We start from the raw sequence: 20688 nt of genomic DNA on the forward strand, positions 1-20688 counted from the left end.
AAATTCGACGTTTTTACTTCACATAGCGTGTATTTGTAGAGCGCTAAGTTGACCCCAATGTATCCCCCTAGCGCTATTGACACATTATAGATGTTTAGTGTTTCCTACCTCAAGGGTAGGCATGTTATCGACCTGTTAAGGATAAAATCCTGAGTGGGCTCTTCGGATTCGAAACTGTGGCCATGCATTTGGCCTCATTTCCAGCCAGCACTGAACACTGGACAGCAAAAGGGTCAGTTTCTAATTGTGAATTCACACATTTTGAAATGTATTTGCTTCGCATAATGTGTATTGGTAGAGCGCTGTATTGACCCCAGTTAGGCCTCTTAGCGCTATTGACACCTGGAAGCTGTTTGTTGTTTCCTAACTTAAAGCTGTGCGGTTTATCAACTTCGTAAGGATGAAAGGCTGAGTAGCTGTGTATGTGGGAAGCTTTGTGTGGCTGTGTGTGTGGTAGGCTGTGTGGGTGTGTGTGGGGGGGCTCTGTGTGGGTGGGTGTGTGTGTGGGGGGGGGCTCTGCGTGTGTCATTTGCGAGACATAAAGCTAGTGGCATTGTAAATGACAATGCCATTTATTTATGTTAAAAAAACATTTAAAAAAATAATGTCAAGAGCAATGCCAATAGCTCTAACTTTAACAAAGGCAAAACCATTGCATTGTAAATGCTTGTTGTACATTTGATTCTCCAAAGGAGAGCAGATTCAATTGCTAGAAAATGTGAAACCCTGATACAGTGCAAGTACTGTAATAACCGACTGTAAACATCTGTTACAAACATTTATCTTCTAAAAATAAAATGTTTCCCTTCCAAATGTATTAGAAATATCAATATTACTGAAGCAGAAGATCTTTGTACACTGTAAGGCTGAGATACAATCTCATACACAGTTGTTGAGACACTATACTTTTATTAACCTGGGGCCACTATGGGAAACAGTTCCAGCAGCCTTCCATAGTTTTGTGAATTCCCAACTAAGGGGGTCATTAGGATCTCTGGGGCGGATCGCCACCGCCCGCATGGCGGTAGCGATCAGCCCGAGATCCGTCCCCGCCCGCCACCCATTTCCCCCCACCATATTACTATGGCGGGGGGTACCACGGCGGTCGGAAAGACCGTCCGCCGCTTTTCCGCCCGGTCGACACCGCCATCCATATTATGAAGGGGGCGGACACATGCCTTTCCGTGGTGGCAACGCATGTGGGAATCTCTTGCGGGGGCCCGTTGCAGGCCCCCAGGGTGTCTAGGGGGTGAGGGGTGCACATGGGGGGTACCTATGGTACCCCCCTGCATTTCAATATACAACGTGGCAGGCACCGCGCGGTGCCTGTCACGTTGTGCATTGATATGCATGACGTGCATTTTTAGCATTGCGGCGGGCGGTAATGAATGTTAAATATGCGGGATGCACCCACCACTGTGGCGGGCGCATCCTAATGCCCCCCACAGGGCCCCCGCCCTCATGGCAGGCGGTCCCTTTTCACGTCGGGATGGCGGGCGGTAATGTGCCCCTCAGTGTTCACCCATGGATATTTGGGGCCAGGTAAGATATATAAAGCTTGGCCCTTGCTGCAAGACTGGAAACGCAGTAAGTTTGAAGTTCAAAAATAGTCCAAAACCCAAATCAAGAAAAGAACACCACTCAATATATACAGGATCCCGGACCAAATGAAATGCGGTCATTCAGTAAGCTAACCGCTAATTCTGAAAGTGATATAGTCTTAGCATGCAGTTAGCGAGGCTATCGAGTGTCCAGTAGTCTGTGCCCAAGAAATGATACATCATTATAGATGAGAAAAGTTAGGTAATGAACCTATTGCTAAAAGCGAGTAAATCCGCTACTGATGCTGGTGTTTGGCTAGTGCCTAAGATACATCACCCAGTGATATCAACATTTTAAGGCTCTGTATTTCGAAATGAGATGGTCGAAAATGGGATTTTGGGTTGGCCTTTCCTCCTACAAACCTGAAACAGCTGGGTTCGCCTGGGGAACTGGATTTTAGGATTATGGTGTAACTAAGACTCCAAAACACAACATCTCCAGAACTGTGTAAGTAAGAAAAATAATTCAGATTTATAGTGATGAGCTACAGTCAGTGCAACACTACTGATATTCCTGGGCTAGATTGTGAGTCCTGGATTAATTTCTGTGGTGCAGATTTGTGATCCTCTGCATAGCACTAGTAGCCAAAGAACAATGTTGTTTTTCTTTACAGCAATCAATATGGATCGCATGTGAGCCACATAATGCTCATGGGCCTGCTATGTGAGACAGTCATGCTAGCTTTCCATTATAAAGTGTATTTACTAACCAAATGAATGTCGAACCGTTCAAAAATGTAGCTGTACAAATATAAAACAAGCATTTACAATGCAATAGGTCTCCCAGCATTAAAGTTTGAGTTATTGGCATTGTGTATGACAATGCGTTGCATCAAATTTTTAGCACACTTTGAATTGGTGAGCAGTGTGAGTGTGTGCAAGAGTATGGTGTTCTTGAAAGCAGTGTGGTAGAGAGTGCAGGAATTTGGGTGACCTGAGCAATGTGGATGATGCACCTCACACACGGGGCTGACACAGTTATTATTCACACAGCTCTGATGCACCTCAGGTACGGGCTCACAGATGTTATTATTCACACAGCTCTGATGATGCACCTCACGCACGGGGCTGACAGTTATTATTCACACAGCTCTGATGATGCACCTCTGGCACGGGCTTACAGCTATTATTATGCACACAGCTCTGATGATGCACCTCACGCACGGGCTCATAGCTGTTATTATTCACACAGCTCTGATGATGCACCTCACGCACGGGGCTGACGCAGTTATTATTCACACAGCTCTGATGATGCACCTTAGGCACAGGCTCACAGCTGTTATTATTCACACAGCTCTGAAGATGCACCTCTGGCACGGGCTTACAGCTATTATTCACACAGCTCTGATGATGCACCTCAGCACGGGGCTCACAGCTGTTATTATTCACACAGCTCTGATGATGCACCTCATGCACGGCCTCACAGCGGTTATTATTCACACACAGTGATGACCCCGGGGGCAGCCTGCACCTTCCTACGCTACTGTCTCTGCATATCACAATAAGTCTGGTAATGGGCAAACTGTCTTGGTTGGCATGACATGAGGAAGTCTGGTAATGGGCACAATAAGTCTGGTAATGGGCAAACTGTCTTGGTTGGCATGACATGAGGAAGTCTGGTAATGGGCAAACTGTCCTGATTGGCATGACATGAGTAGGGAAATTTGAAGGAAAAAAAGGCAAAATTCATTTTCAAAACCTCTTCTTTGAACTTTGCCAAGCAAACTATTTTAAAAAGACCCATGAAGACACCCGCCTGATTTTTCCACTCTGTGCTAGCAACATATGGGGGAAAGGCTTAAACGAAGGGCCACAGCTAAAGTGCACTCATTGGATTCAAAACGGAGTTGGTAGGATCCTGGCATCTGGAACATTTACACTTCTTAAAACGGCACCAGGGACACAAACATCCAACAATATCCAGTTTGCTGTGAGAATAAGCCATCATTTTCCCTTCAAATATTAAGCAATTTAAATGTTACTGCATGCAAAATGATGGGGGAAAATACATGTACTGTATGCAGCCTATGCAGTAAAATCAGAAACATTGACCGTAGTAATTCCCACTAATTCCCCCACAGCGAGTTATCAGATGCTTTCATTACAAATCCAGATTGCACTTTAACTTCATTTTAAAACACATCAGCACTGCAATATGGTGGCTCGTGAACAGGTAGGTGTACAGTAGGCTTCCAGGAGTTGTGCTTTAAGGGGTAACGTTGGCGCCTCCTGGATCCAGCGGTCACTGGATGGTGATGCGGGCCCTACAGTCATGTCAGAGGGACTGCAGGAGCAGGTGGTTATTACATGAGGTCCGGGTAGCTGAGGTGACGAGCATGCCGCCTCTTGCACCACCGCGGCCTGCCTCGTCCTCTAAGAGGTCACCCGGGAAGCGGCCGAGCAGTCAAGAAAGACATCAGGTAAAGCAGAAGAAAATAAAGCGGTACACAAAAATATGGCAAATGGAATCTGAACCTCGGCTACATTCAGTACCCCCTAGTATTGCAGTCATTATGATATTTTCTCTACTCGAGGTGAGCAAGTGGCAGGCACACTGCGCAGGTTTTTTAACTGACCCTACTACAATAACTGACTTTGCTGACATTTGCAGAAACGTTCTTTTGTTTGCAGTGGTGCAGTGTGGACTTTCAATGAGAGGGGTGCACATCGGAGTCCTCGTTTCTTATTAACAGTACGATCAGTTTAGGAGGGCAGTAGGGCTTCAGGTTGCAGATATGTATGACTTCCCAGACTTTATTGCTTGATTTTGCTTCCGAAAAAGTATCACTCATAACCGCTGAAATGCCACTCATAATTACACATAAATTATGAAAACGTCACACATAGCAATCTGAAACCTTGGCAGCTATGAAGGTCTACGTGCTCTTTCGAGACAGTTAACCCCTTTCAACAACACCCCATCCCTCCCAGCCTCACCCCAAGCGGGCCCCCTGTGCATGTTAAAGGTGCAGGCCTTACCTTGCTGTAGAGCTCAGAGGCGGACATCGCGGCGCCTCGTGCCCCTCCTTGCAGGGTGCACCGGATGAACGGAACTGGAAGCGTCTAGGCCGTGACTCCTCGCAGGTGGGCCTGTCCTGAACCCAAATAAGGCCTCCCCCGAGCCCGGCTCCCCGTACTTAAGCCCACCCTCCCCCGGCACCCCGCCTGGCCTCGCTTTGGCGCTGCAGGGTGTTTGAGCTGTTGCCAGGACTCGAACCCCGTAGCCCGGCTTCATAACCATCTGCTTCAACCTTGAAGGTAGTTATTACAGAACCTAGAGCCTTTACGTCAAAGTGTGTTTTGCATGCTTGTAAAATGGCCTGCCCATCCCCACTTTGCACTTATTTACACACACGCGCGTGCACTGAACCCTACGCACTGCTCCAGTCTGTACAAATTTCGGTGGAAACGTTTGGTTTGTTTCCTGTCTCAGTATCTCCATATCTCGGTGCAGGTTCGCGCGGCGTTCTCGCGCCGCCTTTAAAATGCTGTAGGGAGCCGTAGCACAGGCACCTGGGGGTCCTGTCGGCAGTGGGCCCCCTCTCGTTGCTGTACGTGGCTGCCTTGGGGTCACATGGTATTACTGACGCATGCAACCGTCAGGGAGGACACCCACGTGTGAGGAGGAGCGGCCGGGGATCGAACCGCCCACGGAGAGAAGCCGCGCCCACGGAGAGAAGCCCATGCCCTAGAGAGAGCCCCGCGGTGGCAGCTGAAGACCGGAGTAGCGGTAAGTGGCGGCGGGGGGCGGGGCGGGGGCGCTTGATGCACGTGTGTGTGTGTGTGTGTGTGTGTGTGTATGCGACAGCAGGGGTGAGTTCTCTTTATGTGGGGGTGCATGCGTGCATGGGCGCTCGTGTGTGTATGTGTGTGTCTCTGCGTATGCGCATGCGCATGCATGTAGGGTGTTGGAGCTTCCCAGGAGACGGCAGCTGAGCGTGTTCGCGCGCGCGTGGCCTACGCCGATCGCCTTTGCGCGCGGCCGGTGCGGTCTCCTGGGAAGCATAGTCAGCAACAAAAGATCTCCTGGCGGACACAGCGCTGACGCGCTGTTAAACGCCAGGAGACCTAAAAACAGCCATGAGATCCTGAGGCACCGCCAAGCATATTACGACTTCACCGCCAGCCGTCTCATGGAGGTTCTTCCTCCATGTAACTGCTGGCAGTGAGGAAAGAAAGGGGGTCCTGTTGCCCCTGGTGATCGGGGTTCATGCAGGGGGGGGCACATGTTGTGCCCCCCTGTACATCTGCACCCCCTGTTCCTGCAAAGGAAGGTATGTTCCCCATGGCGGTGCTGTTTAAGGCTCACAATGAGACTTTAAACAGCATCGCTGCGGAACCGCCATGCCGCCTGCCCACCCGCTAGGCCACAAAACTAGCAGTCTGCAATGTGTTTCAGTGGTCTAGAAGCTCAGCGGTGGCGTGCCGCCTGCTCCAGTACAGCTAAAACTCATATTCAGGCTCTTAGAGGTCTGCCATCTAATGCAAACCCACTGCTGGTAGATGACACAGCTTTAAATTCAGTTGAAAAAGCATACGAATCTGGGAATTAGCCAAAAGTAAGTTACTTAAATGCAGCAATAGTTCTTCAGAGAAAGTGTTCTCTCCAGATTTCCAAGCACCGCAGAAAAAAGAAAAAAAACTCTAACCTTTAATGGCTGGCAGCTGCCTCTCCTTCCTCCTCATCATCTTCCTTCTTCCTGCTGTCCCGGCTGTCAGCAGAATGCACCCGGGCTCTCAGGCTCCCCTGAGTCGATCACAATGCAGCTTTGTGATTGGTCTGAGCGCCGTGGTTTGGTGCTCAGACGGGGAATGGGAGACTGGGCATGTTCCCCACCAGGCTGTGTAATGCAGCCTGAAGGGGAAGATGCCTAGTGTGTATCACTATTTTTATATATATATATATATATATATATATATATATATATATATATATATATATATATATATATATATATATATATATATATATATATATATAATTTCTTTTTTTTTCAGTTCAGCAGCTTTATTTGGTCAATCGACCATAAAAGCACAGTAAAATCCAGATTAAAAACTTCATATTAATGTAAAACCATAACACAATCAAGCTATAATTGCTATTCCCCCCCTATTAAAAGATTCACAGGTGAAACAGCAAACCGAATGGAAGAAAACATTTATTTTACAGTTAGGATATAGTGGGTGGTGCTCAGTTTTAAAACAATAACGTTACTCATGTTACACGGCATATTTCCTTCTCAGTTTCAGTACTTTTGTTATAAAGCTCAGGACTGAGCAACATATCAGTAGAGACTCAATACTCTGAAGAAGCTGCAAGCCCTCCTGGTGGTTATTAAAGGGTCTTCCATAAGAATGGGACCAAGAAACCGTAACCTAAAATAAGAGTATAAAATGCAAAAAAGCATAAAGTGCTTGGTTGACTGGTGTGACCTCCCATCACAAGGGCAACATCGTAATGTTGAAAACCAGGTACTTGGGTCAGAAAGGCCACTAAGAAATTAATCTTGTTACCTCAAAGATGTGTAAGATAAACATCTAAGCTCCGGGGCCTTTACTTATGTCAAATAAAGCTCCACACCAGTGGTGGTGGACAGTGGCACATATAGTTGGACCATTACTGAATCCAGTACTTTCACAAACCTAGCTTCCTTTTTATATGTAATGTACTTTTCCTTTACCAAGTTCTTAGAAAGAGGAGGCTCTTGTCAGGTTCTCTAAAATAGTCAATAATCCCAAGTTGCACAAGGTGTTTTTAAAATATACTTAAGCCAATGAATGGCTATCATGTTGTTCTGCGTGAGACAATCTTTAACTATGCTTCGAATGAAGCCCAATTCTTGGTTGGTCCAAATTTCCGTCAACAGTTGGATGGGGGCTAAGCCTACCCTATCTTCCAAAAAGCCTCCCCCAAGTTGTCTATGAGTAATCAAACCTGGGGTGGCTTTTGGAGTCCCTAATAACCTGTTTAAGAATGTATTTTCTGCTCCTTGTAGGGCCTTGGCTGTTATATGCCCCCAGAACCCTGCTTCATATGTGCCCACGCTAAGAGTGTTACTTTTATGCAGCATAATAATTTGCGCTATGGGCTTGTGTCCTAACTTCCTAGCGTATCTAAAAATTGATTTGCAAAAGGCCTCCTTCCCCCGTCTCCTCTCAACGATTAATTTTCCCAGTGCATGTTCTCGTTATACATAAGACCTATATGATTGAAATCTTTTGTCTTTGAAATTTCAATTCCCCCATTAAAACAATAATTTGACCTGGTATTCTTTGGGCCACAAGTCATGAAATCGGATTTCTTATGTTTCACTGTGACCTTCAGCTCTTGCATAAAATGATTAAAACCATTTAAAAGCGATTGTAACCCATTTGCTGTGTGTGCAAGTAAAACCGCGTCATCCTCATAAATAGTACAGGGACTAGGCGGGAACCTGTTTTAGGGACATCACAAGTACAGGATGTTAAAAAGGTCTCAAGGCATTTATGAAAGCTAAAACTAAAAAAAGGGGCTAAAATACAGCCTTGTCGTATTCCTTGATTGACTTGGTTAGGGGACATGTAATCTCTTTGTTGAGTGTAAATGACCCTCATGTGGGTGTCTTGATGTAAACCTATTATAGTATACAATAATGCAGGGTCAACCTGTGCCCGGCCCATGATATCCCATAAAATGTCTCTGTCCACTAAGTCAGAGGCTCAGGAGAAGTCCATGAATGCCATGTTTATGGCTCCTCTCCTGGCCTCAACATATTTACTTAGTTCAGAGATAGGTTTAGGACTTGCTCTGCCGTGCCCATATTGGACTTCGGCAAAGAAAGATTTCTCTGCTGCACAATCTTCTAATTTGACTAGGATTACCCTGCCAAATGTTTTAGCTGAAGCATCTAACAACAAAATGGGCCTATAATTTGAGGGGGAGTTTTTTTCTCAAATATATATATACATATATTTTTGCAGCGTGAATCTTTCTGGATTCACTATGCTGTGCATTATTCCGCGGTCTTGTGGTTGGGTCCAGATTCGTAGTCTTTTCTTTTTTTTTTTTGTAGCCCAGGTGGGCGTCGGCGTCGGGATGATTACACGCGATTCACGGCCTGGTGTGTCATTGGAACTGGGACTATGACGTTGGGGACCCGGGGCAGCCCATTAACACTTTAATACAGGACGCACCCGCAGCATTAACCTCCTCCTCACTGGGAACTAACAGCGCTCACTTCGAGCTTCATTCTGTCCCGCTAATGATACTTACCAACAAATTGCATGCTGGGACACTGAGTCTTTACAAGGGACTATAAAATGTGCAGCAATGTGGGACGGGCTTCACTCCCGCCAATGGGAGAGCCAGAGAATATTTAAACAGGGGAGGTGGGTTCGTCCTGAGTTACCGGCATCTGATGAAGGCGTGTGATGCCGAAATGCATTATGCCAAAACCAGCTGTGAACAAATGGTCTCCCCAGTACACCGCCCTGTGTCCTCTTGATTACCCAGCATTGGATATATATATATATAAACTCTTAGGTACGGACCTCTTCGAACTTCCCCTTAGAATCACGGACTGACACAGGATATAGATGTGCAAGCACTGCAAAAATGTATTCCGGCATATAAGGCAGCTGTGAATAAATGGTCTCCCCAGTGCACCCCCCTGTGTCCTCTTAATTACCCAGCATTGGAGTGGTCGTTTTGGATATATATATATATTTCTTGGATTCTTCTCACCTCGTTCTCGGCGATTGAAGTCACGGCACAGCAACAGGTAGATTTTTGAACAAAAGTATATTTATTTATACACCATGTGCAAAAGAACGTGCAACGATTAGGACGGCCTACGCGTTTCGGCTACTACAAGCCTTCCACTGGACCATAGAGTCCTTGATGTCTAGACCCTTTTTAAAGTGCAATGTGCAGTACACAAAATTTTAAGTCCCCTTTTCCATTTCAATTAAAAGTCTAGACTGTCAACCTTGTATTAACTTTTAGAAACAGAGATTGTCGCCATTTTGTAGATGGTTTGAAAGTGCATTATACTAACTCTTTGCAAATTAAATCAAACATTACTGTGAAGTACTTATTGTTAGATTGTTGCATTAAATATAAATTGCACTTTACATATTTACAATCTATATACAATGTATAATTCTCTATTTATGGAGTGGTTGTTTTTTTACGCAACATTTAGTTCTAATGACCAGTTGAGTGCTGTAACCCTTCCCTTTGTTAAAGTGCTAAAGACAAAACTAGATGTAAAGTACACTTAAACTGTACATATTTCACATTATTTACAAGACGATTCAGTCATTTTTCATTACCAATTCCCTGATGTATACATTGCAATCTACCCTCTCAGATAACTTTCACAGTTCGATATTTTACCTGGTATTTGCAATTTTTAAATTTTGTAAAGTACATTCAAAATTGAATCATAGTACGGGGTACTTTGGATTTTGAATTTCACTTAATTGTGATCTTTCTCTATGTACAGATTATAGTTTTGTCAAAAAATTTTATAATTTTTTTTTATAGTGTATAGATTGAACAGACTTATTCTAATATGGCGAACTTTCTTATTGAATAATTTCACAATATTGCAGATGTTGAGAACAAGATACAGAAAGGTTCTTGGATTAGCAAGGCATTTTGTGATTTCATACTAATTTCACAGATGTACGTGTAGTTCGGCATCCAAGTTGTGCCCAAAGGGATGTTCTGTGCCCATTGCTAAAATCATTCGCGATTCAAGTTTGCGTATTATTAGTGTTTGATCTCCCCCTCTTTCAGATAATTTGCATAGTTTTATTCCAGCATATCTCCGCAAACTTGGATTGGATTGATGGCACTTAGCAAAATGTGTTGCCATAGGGTAACTCGTGTCCACATTCTTAATTGCTCTCAGGTGTTGCAAGACTCTGAGTTTAAGTTTGTTGATTGTACTCCCTATATAAAGTTTTTCACAAGGGCACGATAGTCTGTATACCACACATTTAGATTCACATGTTATGTGGTCCCTTATTTTTTCAATCCGCCTGCACTGTAATCTGTATTCTGTTAAGTTCGTACCATGTTCACAGGCCTTGCATTTGGAACATTTCCAGAACCCCGGTGTTGTAAGCCATGCTGTTTTTTTTGGGATTTTTAGCTGTAGGTGACTTTGAGTTAAGATGTCGCCTAGTGATGAGGTTTTTCTGTAACAAATGCTGGGATAAGAGGTCAAGTTTTCTTTCAATGTTTCATCAAGCATTAAGATGTTCCAATTTCTTTTCAAAGCTTTTTTTAGTTCCTGACTCTGGTTGTTGTAGTCGACAATTATTCTTGTTACATTTTCCTTTTCCTTTCTGTCTGGCTTGTAGTTCTTATCATTGTTTTTATTTTCCGTAGGTGAAAGGAGATCTTTTCTTTCCTTCAGGTTCATCCTTTCTTTTGCTGCTGTAATTACTTCTATAGGATAACCTCGCTCTTGGAATCGCTTGCTCAGTCCTTCAATCTCCTTTACCAGATCAACATCTTCTGAGCAATTCCTTTTGGCTCGAAGCATTTGGCCATAGGGAATGCTCCATTTGAGTTTACTTGGGTGTCCACTGTTCGCATGCAACAAACTATTGCAGGACGTTGGCTTTCTATGAATTTTTGTACATAAAGTTTAATTTCTGATAAAAACTTCAACGTCAAGAAAAATCAGAGTAGTTGCACTGATTGATGAAGTAAAGTGGAGGTTAAGATCATTACTCTCCAATGAATTAATGAACATTTGCAAGTCATTGATGTTACCATCCCAGATTATGAATAAGTCGTCTATGAAACGACACCAGAATTTAATTCTTGATTTGTGCTTCTTCTCTTCTTCCAGCACTCCAGTCTCCCACATGGCCATTAGAAGGTTTGCATACGTGGGCGCAAATGATGTACCCATTGCGGTACCCTGTTTCTGTAGGTACAAGTTGCCCAAAAATAGAAATGCATTATGCGTTAAGCAATACGTGAGCATTTCTATCAGCATTGCCGAATGTTCCAAATGACTGATAGATCTATATATATATATATATAAATGGAGTGGTAATCAATGGAAATCACACTCGTGGCAAGAAGGTCAGACAGTATGTCGCCACTCCGTTTATGAATGTGTACCTACAACTGCTCTTTCGAGTTTAGCTTTACCCGTATCATGTGTTGGTTAGGTTGTGCTTTCTGTCATTGCTGAAAAAAAATCTTGTCACAAATTGTGGTTGTTAAATTCTCCCCTTTCACGCTATGTCATTGCGATAAGTATTTCACTCAAAGTGGTTGGGCATAGAAGAAAGAGAATTGAGAGCAATAATGAGATTCTTTGACCGTTATATATTTTTTTATTACAAACCTATGCTTCAGCGAAATGAACTGGCAAAAAATACTTCACACATAAGACAAATTTTGAAATAAGAAGGGGAGAATGTTTGCTACCTCCTTTTGAAAATTAAAGTAAAGGATAGGCTCCAGCCGGTCCTCAGCACCCTGGTTCATCCGGACCAATCCGGGTTCATGCCCCACCGTAATATATCGCTTAATCTCCGTCGGCTGAATGGGGTGTTGGGGAGATGCCATACGATAAGTGAAGATGCAGTGGTGGTATCGCTCGACGCTACAATGGCCTTCGACACCCTCGAATGGCCCTACATGATGGCGGTCCTTCGCAAACTGGGTTTTGGCCCCAGTTTCATCTCTTGGGTGCGGCTCCTTTATTCCGAGCCGCTTGCCCAGGTGGTCGTGAACAATAAGGTCTCAGAGGCCTTCACCGTGGAGAGGCGGACCCGCTAGGGGTGCCCGCTCTCGCCCCTTTTGTTTGCCCTCTCCCTTGAGCCGCTGGCCACCTGGATCAGACAGGACGTCTCCCTTAAAGGACTGCGATGGGCTGACCGCTGGGAGGACAGGATCTCCCTGTACGCAGACGACATCCTCCTCTACCTCTCGAGGCCCCGGAGATCGCTGATCGTGGCTCTGGACATTTTTACAAACTTTGGCAAGAACTCAGGCTACAGCATCAACTGGAGTAAATCCCTTTTATACGTCCTCCATGATGCCACCCCCGTACTTCCACGTGATTGTCCCATAAAGGTGGTCACAGAGGGCTTCACATATTTGGGCATTTTTGTATTGAAAGACAAGACCGCCATGTATGATAGAAATCTGCGGCACTTTTTAAAATGATGGCGCTACCCCGATTTCTTTATGCCCTGCAGAATTACCCTGACCTGATTCCCTCTTCATATTTCACGGCTGTTGAGGTGGCGCAGAGAAACCTCCTGTGGTCCGGCGCACCCAGAATAGCCCTGCAGAAGCTGACGCTGGGGTGGTATGATGGAGGGATCGCCCTGCCCGACATACGTAGGTACTACTGGGCCGCACATCTATCGGCCATTAACCAGGGCACCTATTGCGACGGTAACGACCCCGGATATGGCATGGACAGGTGGCTCCTGCCAGGGGGGGAATTATGAAGCAGCGCTGTACTCACGGCCAGGTAGACATGCGCTTACAGGGCCGACTCTCCACACAGTGCAACATGGGCTGGCACAATAGGCTCACCCTGGCCACCCCGATCTGGGTTTCGGAACGACTTGGCCTTTTGGGCCGAACGAAGGGGTTCCGGAACTGGGACCTTATCGGTATTTCCCGGATAGGGGATCTCTGGGACTCTAACGGGGTCAAATCCTTTCCATCCCCACAGACTACATATGAGCTAGCAGACACTGAGTACTTTCGGTACCTCCAAGTCCGTCACTCACTGCAGAAAAACATTCCACAGGGCACTGTGCCCCCACAAGCATCCCCCCTTGAAGATAGACTGTTAGATGGGCACATTCAGGAACACGCAATCTCACTCGTCTACAAGAAATTGATAAATAATCTTCCCGATCTGCTCCATGACCTTAAGGGAAGATGGGAGGCTGATGGTCTAGAAATCGACGAGGAAGAGTGGAGGTTTGCGCTAGTCTCCCCGAAGGAGGTGGCTATCTTATCTAGGCTATGGCTCATCCAGCTTAAAATTCCACATAGAGTGTACATATCTAACACATGGCTGAAAAGGATGGGCAGATGTGAGGGTGATGAGTGTAGGAGGGGGTGTGGAATGGCTGGCTCTTTCTTTCACATGATATGGGAGTGCCCACTATTGCAGGCCTACTGAGTGAAGGTGGTGCGCTGCATGCAAGTGGTTTGGGGGATGGAGTTGCGCCCGGAGGCGAAGCGATGCATTCTAAACATATGGGAGCCAACTGTCTTACCAGCTAGAGGCAGGCTCTGGGTAACACTCGGCCAAATGGTGGCTAAGCGTAATATTGCAAGACTCTGGGGGGCAGCCACGCCTCCACGTCTCTCTGAATGGAAACGAGATATTGACTGGTGCATGTTGCAAGAGAAGACGGTGTATGTAGCCCGAGGGTGCCCCCACAAATGGGGGGAGATATGGGACAAATGGAACGAATACAGAGGTAATGTCTGCGAACCCCCCCAGCCTTGGCGACCGGTACTTGAGGTTGACGACTAATTGTTATGATGTATTGCAGTCTTATTGCCATAATGATGATGTAACACTGGACCTTCTGTACGATCTGCTGTGCGCGTGTTTAGCCCTTGAATGTGACCATGTTGGCCGCTGTTTGGTCTTAATCTCAATAAAAAGATTTTTTTAAAAAAAAGAAAATTAAAGTAAAGGAAGAAAGCTGAACCGCAAAATGGGAAAGGACTAAATGATAGGAAGCTTGGAAGAAAAGCACACTATTAGAGGTGATAATGGCTAATATGAATGATGATGAATAGATTTAGAAGTAATATAGAGCAACCTAAAATCGTTTTTAGGTCTCGCCTAGACGAAAGCAAAGCGAAGCTTTGCTGTCTGGCGAGACAACTTATGTAGTTACTTTTCGGGGAATGTGTACAGCAGAGTTCCACGCGCTTTCCCTTGCCGAGATTTAACCTCTGGAGCGCGCACGTCGCCTTGCCTCACATTCCCATTCACAAACAAAGCCACTCTCACGCATGCGCACATACACACACTGCATACACACACGCACCCCCCCCTTAAACAGACACACACACGCACACACAGACAGACAGACAGACGCACGCACAGACACACGCATTCAGACACACACGCGTACACCCCACCCCCACTCACCCCTCCTCTCCCTCAACACACTCACCTGTTCTGGCGGTGCTCGGCGGCGGTTCTGGCTCTCGGTCGGCGGTAGCGCTTTGCGGGGCTCTCTCACCACATGAGAGCCCCGCCTTCCCCATGCGCCCGGCCGCTCTTCACCCGGTCCCCCATCTCAGGACCGGGACTCAATCAGGAGCCTTCGTGGCTCCTCGGGCAGCTCTCGCTCTCTCGCCGCAATGGGGCGGGACTTCCGGTTGGGGCCGCGATGGAATTGGCCGGCTGGCCAACCGCTTCCGGGTCGTCGCAGGCAGCGCGGCGGCCCGGCGGGGACTTGAATAAACTCCTGGGCTGCGGTGGTGAATTAAAGGCATACGAGGGGTGGGCTCCCTCCCTAATTTAAATATGGCGCGAGGAAGCAATTAACCTCGGTTCAGTAAATGTACATTAAAAAGCAAGTTATTATTCATAAAAACTCAAAGTGCACGCGTGTAAGGGGACCACCTGTTATTTGCAGGCGAATTGAGGTGTAAAACGTATTTAAAAAGAACATTGAGCGCAGATTCGGTAGGCACATCCTACCCCAGACGACTCACTGTGGACCACACACACAGCTGGGAGCACCAGCTTCACGACAGTCGTGCACGGACAGGAAAGAGCAGCCGAGAGCTGTGAGGCTGTGCAGAGGAGGGGGCCGGCGGTGCTGCGGTGAGCCGTGCAGCCAGGGTGAGTCTGCACAGGAACCGGAGGCAGGCTGTCAGGATCGCGCCGGGGCTGTGGGGCGATGGGGCAGGCTATCTGACATCCAGCTAGCTCCTCGGAACACCACCCCGCCCCCTCGGTGGCTGGGCGCTACACTCTGCCCCTGTCATCCTGCCGCCGCCTCCGCCTTTAATCCCAGCGCCGCTCGCACGTAAATCACAACACACACAGAGATCAGGAAAATAAAATACTCGGGTGCGCCTAGAACCCCCCGATCCGGGACACTTCGGGCAGAGGCGCTGCTTTCCTGTTCTGAAGAAGAGGAGGAGAGGGCGGCAGCTGACGGCGAGGGGACTTTGGGTGACTGACAGCCGGCATCAATTCATTATCTCGGAGCGGGGAGCATCCCTCGGCTGCTGCGCCCTCTCGCTGGGAGCCGCTCACAGCGACCCCCGCCCCGGCCGGGTCCTAACAAGTGTCAGGCGGACTGGAGTGGCCATGGGCGACAAAGGCACCAGGTAGGACCTGGGTGGGCTTCCAGGCACTCGATCCGGGCAGTGTGCGCCTCCCCTGGCCGCTGGGCAGGGCGGCCGGGGAGGTTTCCTCTGCCTGGTCCATGTTTCATTTGCAGGCGCTGTTGGCTAGCTGCTTTTAGGACATGTATCGCCAAGCGGGTTGAGTGTATTTCTTCAAAATGGCTATCCACTTTCAGAGCCGCTGCTGCCACTGGCTAGGATGCTTCGTTGTGCAATTGCGAAACATACTCTACAATGGCTCCGCCACTACGACTGAATGCATTAATACTTGAACGCGTTTCGCTGCTGAGAAATTAATATTGTGTATGGATCGCTCTAATGGCGTAGGCAGTGTGTAGTAGAAATGCATCGCGTGCTGTTACCTGACCCCGCTGCCCCCTGGTAATGCTTTTTGCAAGCTCGGTGCAGAAAAGGCAGCTTCCTTTTGGCAATGCTTGCTTGGAAACACGTGTACTCAAGAGAGCGCTTCTGTGCTGCATCTGAACCCCTGCGCCACACTTGCCTCAGAACACCGGGCACAGCCAGCGAGTGAGGCCAGCTGTACAGCACAAGACCGTGCTGCACATCGCCTCTAGGCGCTTTCATCGTCAGGAGGCCGTTCTAGTTATGTTTTTCAGCCAGCAATACTCGCTCTCTGCTTGCCCCTGCTAGCTTCATGTTTTGACAGATAAGTGACAAGAACATGAGTTTCTGACATAAATGGTCCAGGATCACACATGTTGGTTAGGTCGAAAAATGTATATGTGTATTTTCTTTCTGAAATCAGCACTTCCGCACTTGACCATTTCTAGGTCCATTGTTCAAGTGGCAGGATGTCAAAAAGCATGTTTAGGACTTTTGTTCCCACAGGATGTAACATTTTGACGGGGTCGTGTGGCGCCCAGAGTTACAGGCTTCTGCCTCTAAGGGGCTTATTTACAAGCCCCTTGCGCCGCCCATACGTCACTTTTTCCCATCTTAAAAGTGATGCACTGGCGGCGCAAGGGGCTTGTAGATATGTAGACGTTTTTATTTAATGTAAAATATTTATGTAAAAGAATCGACCGAAACAGTACACATAATTCCATATACGTCAGAGTAAAATAAGCATACTCCTCTAAGTTTCAACAGAAAAGCGTATCTTTGAGATACCAAAAAATACATCTGCCAAGTTGAAAGAGCAAATATACAATATGAAGAAAAATACAATCCTTTGAGAGCTCTGTAGACTTGTAACGTACCTATGGGTGGGGTGGTAGCTGGCTGCCAAGTTGAAATAGCAAATATACAGCCTCATTGGCACCTCTCTCGCTCTGCTCTGTCATCCTCTCGGAGTCCGAGCCCCCTCCGCCCTCCCTCTGAGCAGCAGCACCCTCCCTTGGCTGCCTCTCTCGGCTCCGCCACCCATCACCGACCAGCCCCTCCCTCCCAGTTCTCCCCACTTTCAGCCCCATCCCTGCGCCCCCAGCTCTCTTCTCCCCCACTCGCCCGTCCTCTGTCCCCTGAGACTCACACCCTCCCAGCATGGCTTCGGGGAACCGGCGGACCCGGGAGGAGGACCCGGAGGAGGACCTGCCCTTCTACCTGGCCCGGCCGGGCACCACTGCCCAGGTGCCCCGGGTGAAGTACGGGGGCATGTTCAGCAGCGTGGGGGGGGCCTTCGAGTCCAAGACGCTGGACTTCGGCGCCTTGGGAGTGGGGCAGAAGGGTGCCAGGAGCCCCCGCAGCCCCAGCAAGTCGGAGGTGCCCCAGGAGAAGAGGCAAGGGGACCCGGGGCCCCCTCAGTCGCCCACGGGCAACGGCGTCGCTGGCATCGAGATCAGGACCTCGGGAGGGAAGGAAGTGCTGCAGAACCTCAGCGACTGCAAGGTAGGGCGATCCTGCGGCTTCATGCAAACTCCCTGAGGTGACAGGTCCGTGTGGGCGCGACATGTCACACAGACACGAAACTGTGCAGACAAAACTAGGTGCAAACACTGCTGCAGGTAGACAGCTCTCTCCACACACCTAACTCCCTGCACACTCAACTTCCTGCACACTCAACTCTGCAGACATAACCCCCTGTGAGACGAGCTCACTGAGAAACAACTGCACCCTGCCACAAAACTACCCTTGCAGAGTCATACCTGCGCATTCAGTGTCCTGCAGGCACAATTGTTTGTGGGCACAGCTCCATGCGGCTGCATCCCCATGAAGACACAGTTCACTGCTCATATAACTCTATACAAGCTCAAGTTCTTGCCAATCGATTTCCACGTGAACACAAACTCCACGTGTAATCAAACCTATAGTTTGGCAAACCTCCCTGCACAATCAACTCCCTTCAGACACACCTCCCTGCTAAACAAGCATTTGCAATGCAATAGGTCTCGCAGTTGTGAGAGTTTGAGCTATTGGCATTTTAAATGACAGTGCCTTTTATTTATGTATTGGTTTTTAAAACATAAATAAAAGGCAATGTCATTTACAAAGCCAATAACTTAAACTCTCTCAAATGCGAGACCTATTGCATTGCAAATGCTTGTTAAAATGGAAGACTCAGGAATATTGAAAGGGAGATAATGGAGAAATACTGGGAATGGCATGGATGAATTATGCAGTAAAAATACGAAAGATAATGCGAAATTCTAGTACAAGCAATTCATATTGAGCGAACCTATCCATCTGAAAGTATGAAACAAGGAAAGTTAAAGTCATATGGACTGTTTAAGGCATGGTTTAATAAAATGTTGCTATTATTAAAAATGTAGACTCCCAATTCTTCCTTTATGCCTGTAGATTCAATGTTTAAGTTGTGGGTGGGAATGTGAGTTTGAAATTGATGCACAAGCCTAGCAGAACTTGTTTTCATTTGCAGGTTTTCCCACCATCCTTCAGGGAATTGCCACCTCCGACGCTGGACCTGTTTGACCTGGATGAAACCTTCTCATCTGAGAGAGCACGCTTGGCACAGATCACAAATAAATGTCAGCATTTCACAATACTTTTTTTATACTAATCATTCTGAAGACGAAGCAATATGTACACTAAAACGTTTTTTTGTCATTTCCCTCAATGTAACTAGTATGCACTTAATGCAGTTTGACTCATTAGCTGATAAGATTAAGTAACAACTGTGTGTACCATTTCAAACTCCTGTTACCATTTCACAGGAACTTTCTAATATTTTGCTTCTAAAAAAAAATAGAATATATTTTTGATTGTGCTCTGTTACCACAAACTGCAATCACAGAACATTTTATAAATAAGCTCGCCTTTGCTGCTATCAGCTGTTATGAATAGAAAAGCAGGGTTAGGAAGAAATGTGTCAAGAATGTAGGTATGAAATATAGAAGATTGCAAATACTTGAATTACTACCATACTGATTCAGTTAGAGGCATTTGGAATATTCTCAACAAATTGGACAAAAGGAAGGCTCTATACTACTAAAGTAGTTGGTCTTTGCGTCATGTCTATTTGTCTCTATTCTGGAAGGCTCTCGCTCTCATGCCTTGTGGCAATGGAAACAGTGAGGTAAAACTGGGCAGGAAAGAGGGTGAAGGAATAAAATTGCTATTACCTCAGTTTCATAAGAAAAATGTGAGGAAAGGGATTTTATATCTGAATGGGCAAGAGATTTGTGGCTTGGAACTAATCAGCAACTTGCCTCATTACCTTTGCTGTCTGTCAGCAGCATAGACACTTAATTTAAATATCAAGTTGACACTCACGCTTTCAGCTATAGAGTAGTGAGGGTTTGTCTTAGAAATTTGTGGACTCTGGATGGCAACCTGCTTCAATGGTCTTCAGCTCGTAGACAGAAAGAAGAGTGTGAAGTTGTGGAAAATTCACATACTACTCCTGTTATTGATGTTAGCTCAGACAACTAACAAAGGAAACACAAAGTAAGTAGGACATGTGCAAGGCAGTAATAGTTGGGTAAAAGTCCAAATAAAGCCAGACACTAAGGGAGTCATTCTGATGGCGGTCAAACCGCATCCGATGGCTCATCGGTTGCAGTCCGACAGCCATCTGCTGATGCGGTCTTACAGACGCATTACAATGCTTGCGGTCGGAGGCAGCAGGGAAAGGGACAGTCTGATGCTTTCCGACGGGCTCAGGGAGCCTGTCTGAGGGTCAGTAATCCCTACAATAGGCTCAGTGCCTTCTCAGGCACGGTCGTAGGGGGTTACAACGTCCCTTTCAACCTACCCTTTTATGTCAGTTCACCTGCCATGAAAAGGCTGGCAGAAAGAGACTTTGGGGGCTTCTGCCGGACCCCTTGTGCCCTGGCCCTCCGCCATGGGGCATGAGGGCACCTAGGGTGCCCCCCTAAACTTCCCTGCACTATGTGGCAGGCACCACATAGTGCCTGCCACACGTTGCAGTACAAAAGGGGGTGGTGATGGACGGAGCATCAGAACCAATCAAACACTCAAACCCAGTCAAAAGATCTGGGTTTGATCCATCACCGTTCTTTAGCCCACTCTGCCACCCCAGTTCAGACATGGCTATATGCAAATCAGTCAGACCCTGTGCCTCATGGGAACAGTCCAGCCCGAACTGCCAAGCCATGCCTTCCCTGGACCGGAAACAAGCCTCCGAGGACCGGTTTCTGGCATTCCAGCCGTCTTCAGCCCGGCTTGCTTGAATCCAGTGGCAAAGTGAGCAAGGGACTCACGTCTGAGCATACCCTGCCACACTTATGGCGGCCAAAAGCGGTACAAAAGGGGGTGGTGATGGACGGAGCATCAGAACCAATC

The 20688-nt window shown here is 47.0% G+C and overlaps 1 protein-coding gene and 1 pseudogene across 2 annotated transcripts in view; one reads left to right on the forward strand and one right to left on the reverse strand.

Moving 5' to 3' along the window:
• Positions 1 to 20688, forward strand: part of IFT52 (intraflagellar transport 52) — a 201980-nt gene that overhangs the window by 170819 nt on the left and 10473 nt on the right. For both annotated transcript variants that reach the window (XM_078650500.1, XM_078650501.1), the window contains one exon: positions 18803 to 18911. In XM_078650500.1, coding sequence (XP_078506626.1) covers positions 18803 to 18911 — 109 coding nt within the window. The remainder of the gene's footprint in view (positions 1 to 18802; positions 18912 to 20688) is intronic.
• Positions 5089 to 5217, reverse strand: LOC144771276 (small Cajal body-specific RNA 14; annotated as a pseudogene).

Source organism: Lissotriton helveticus, chromosome 7 (genome assembly GCF_964261635.1).
Source record: "Lissotriton helveticus chromosome 7, aLisHel1.1, whole genome shotgun sequence".
In the NCBI taxonomy this organism is placed as follows: Eukaryota; Metazoa; Chordata; class Amphibia; order Caudata; family Salamandridae; genus Lissotriton; species Lissotriton helveticus.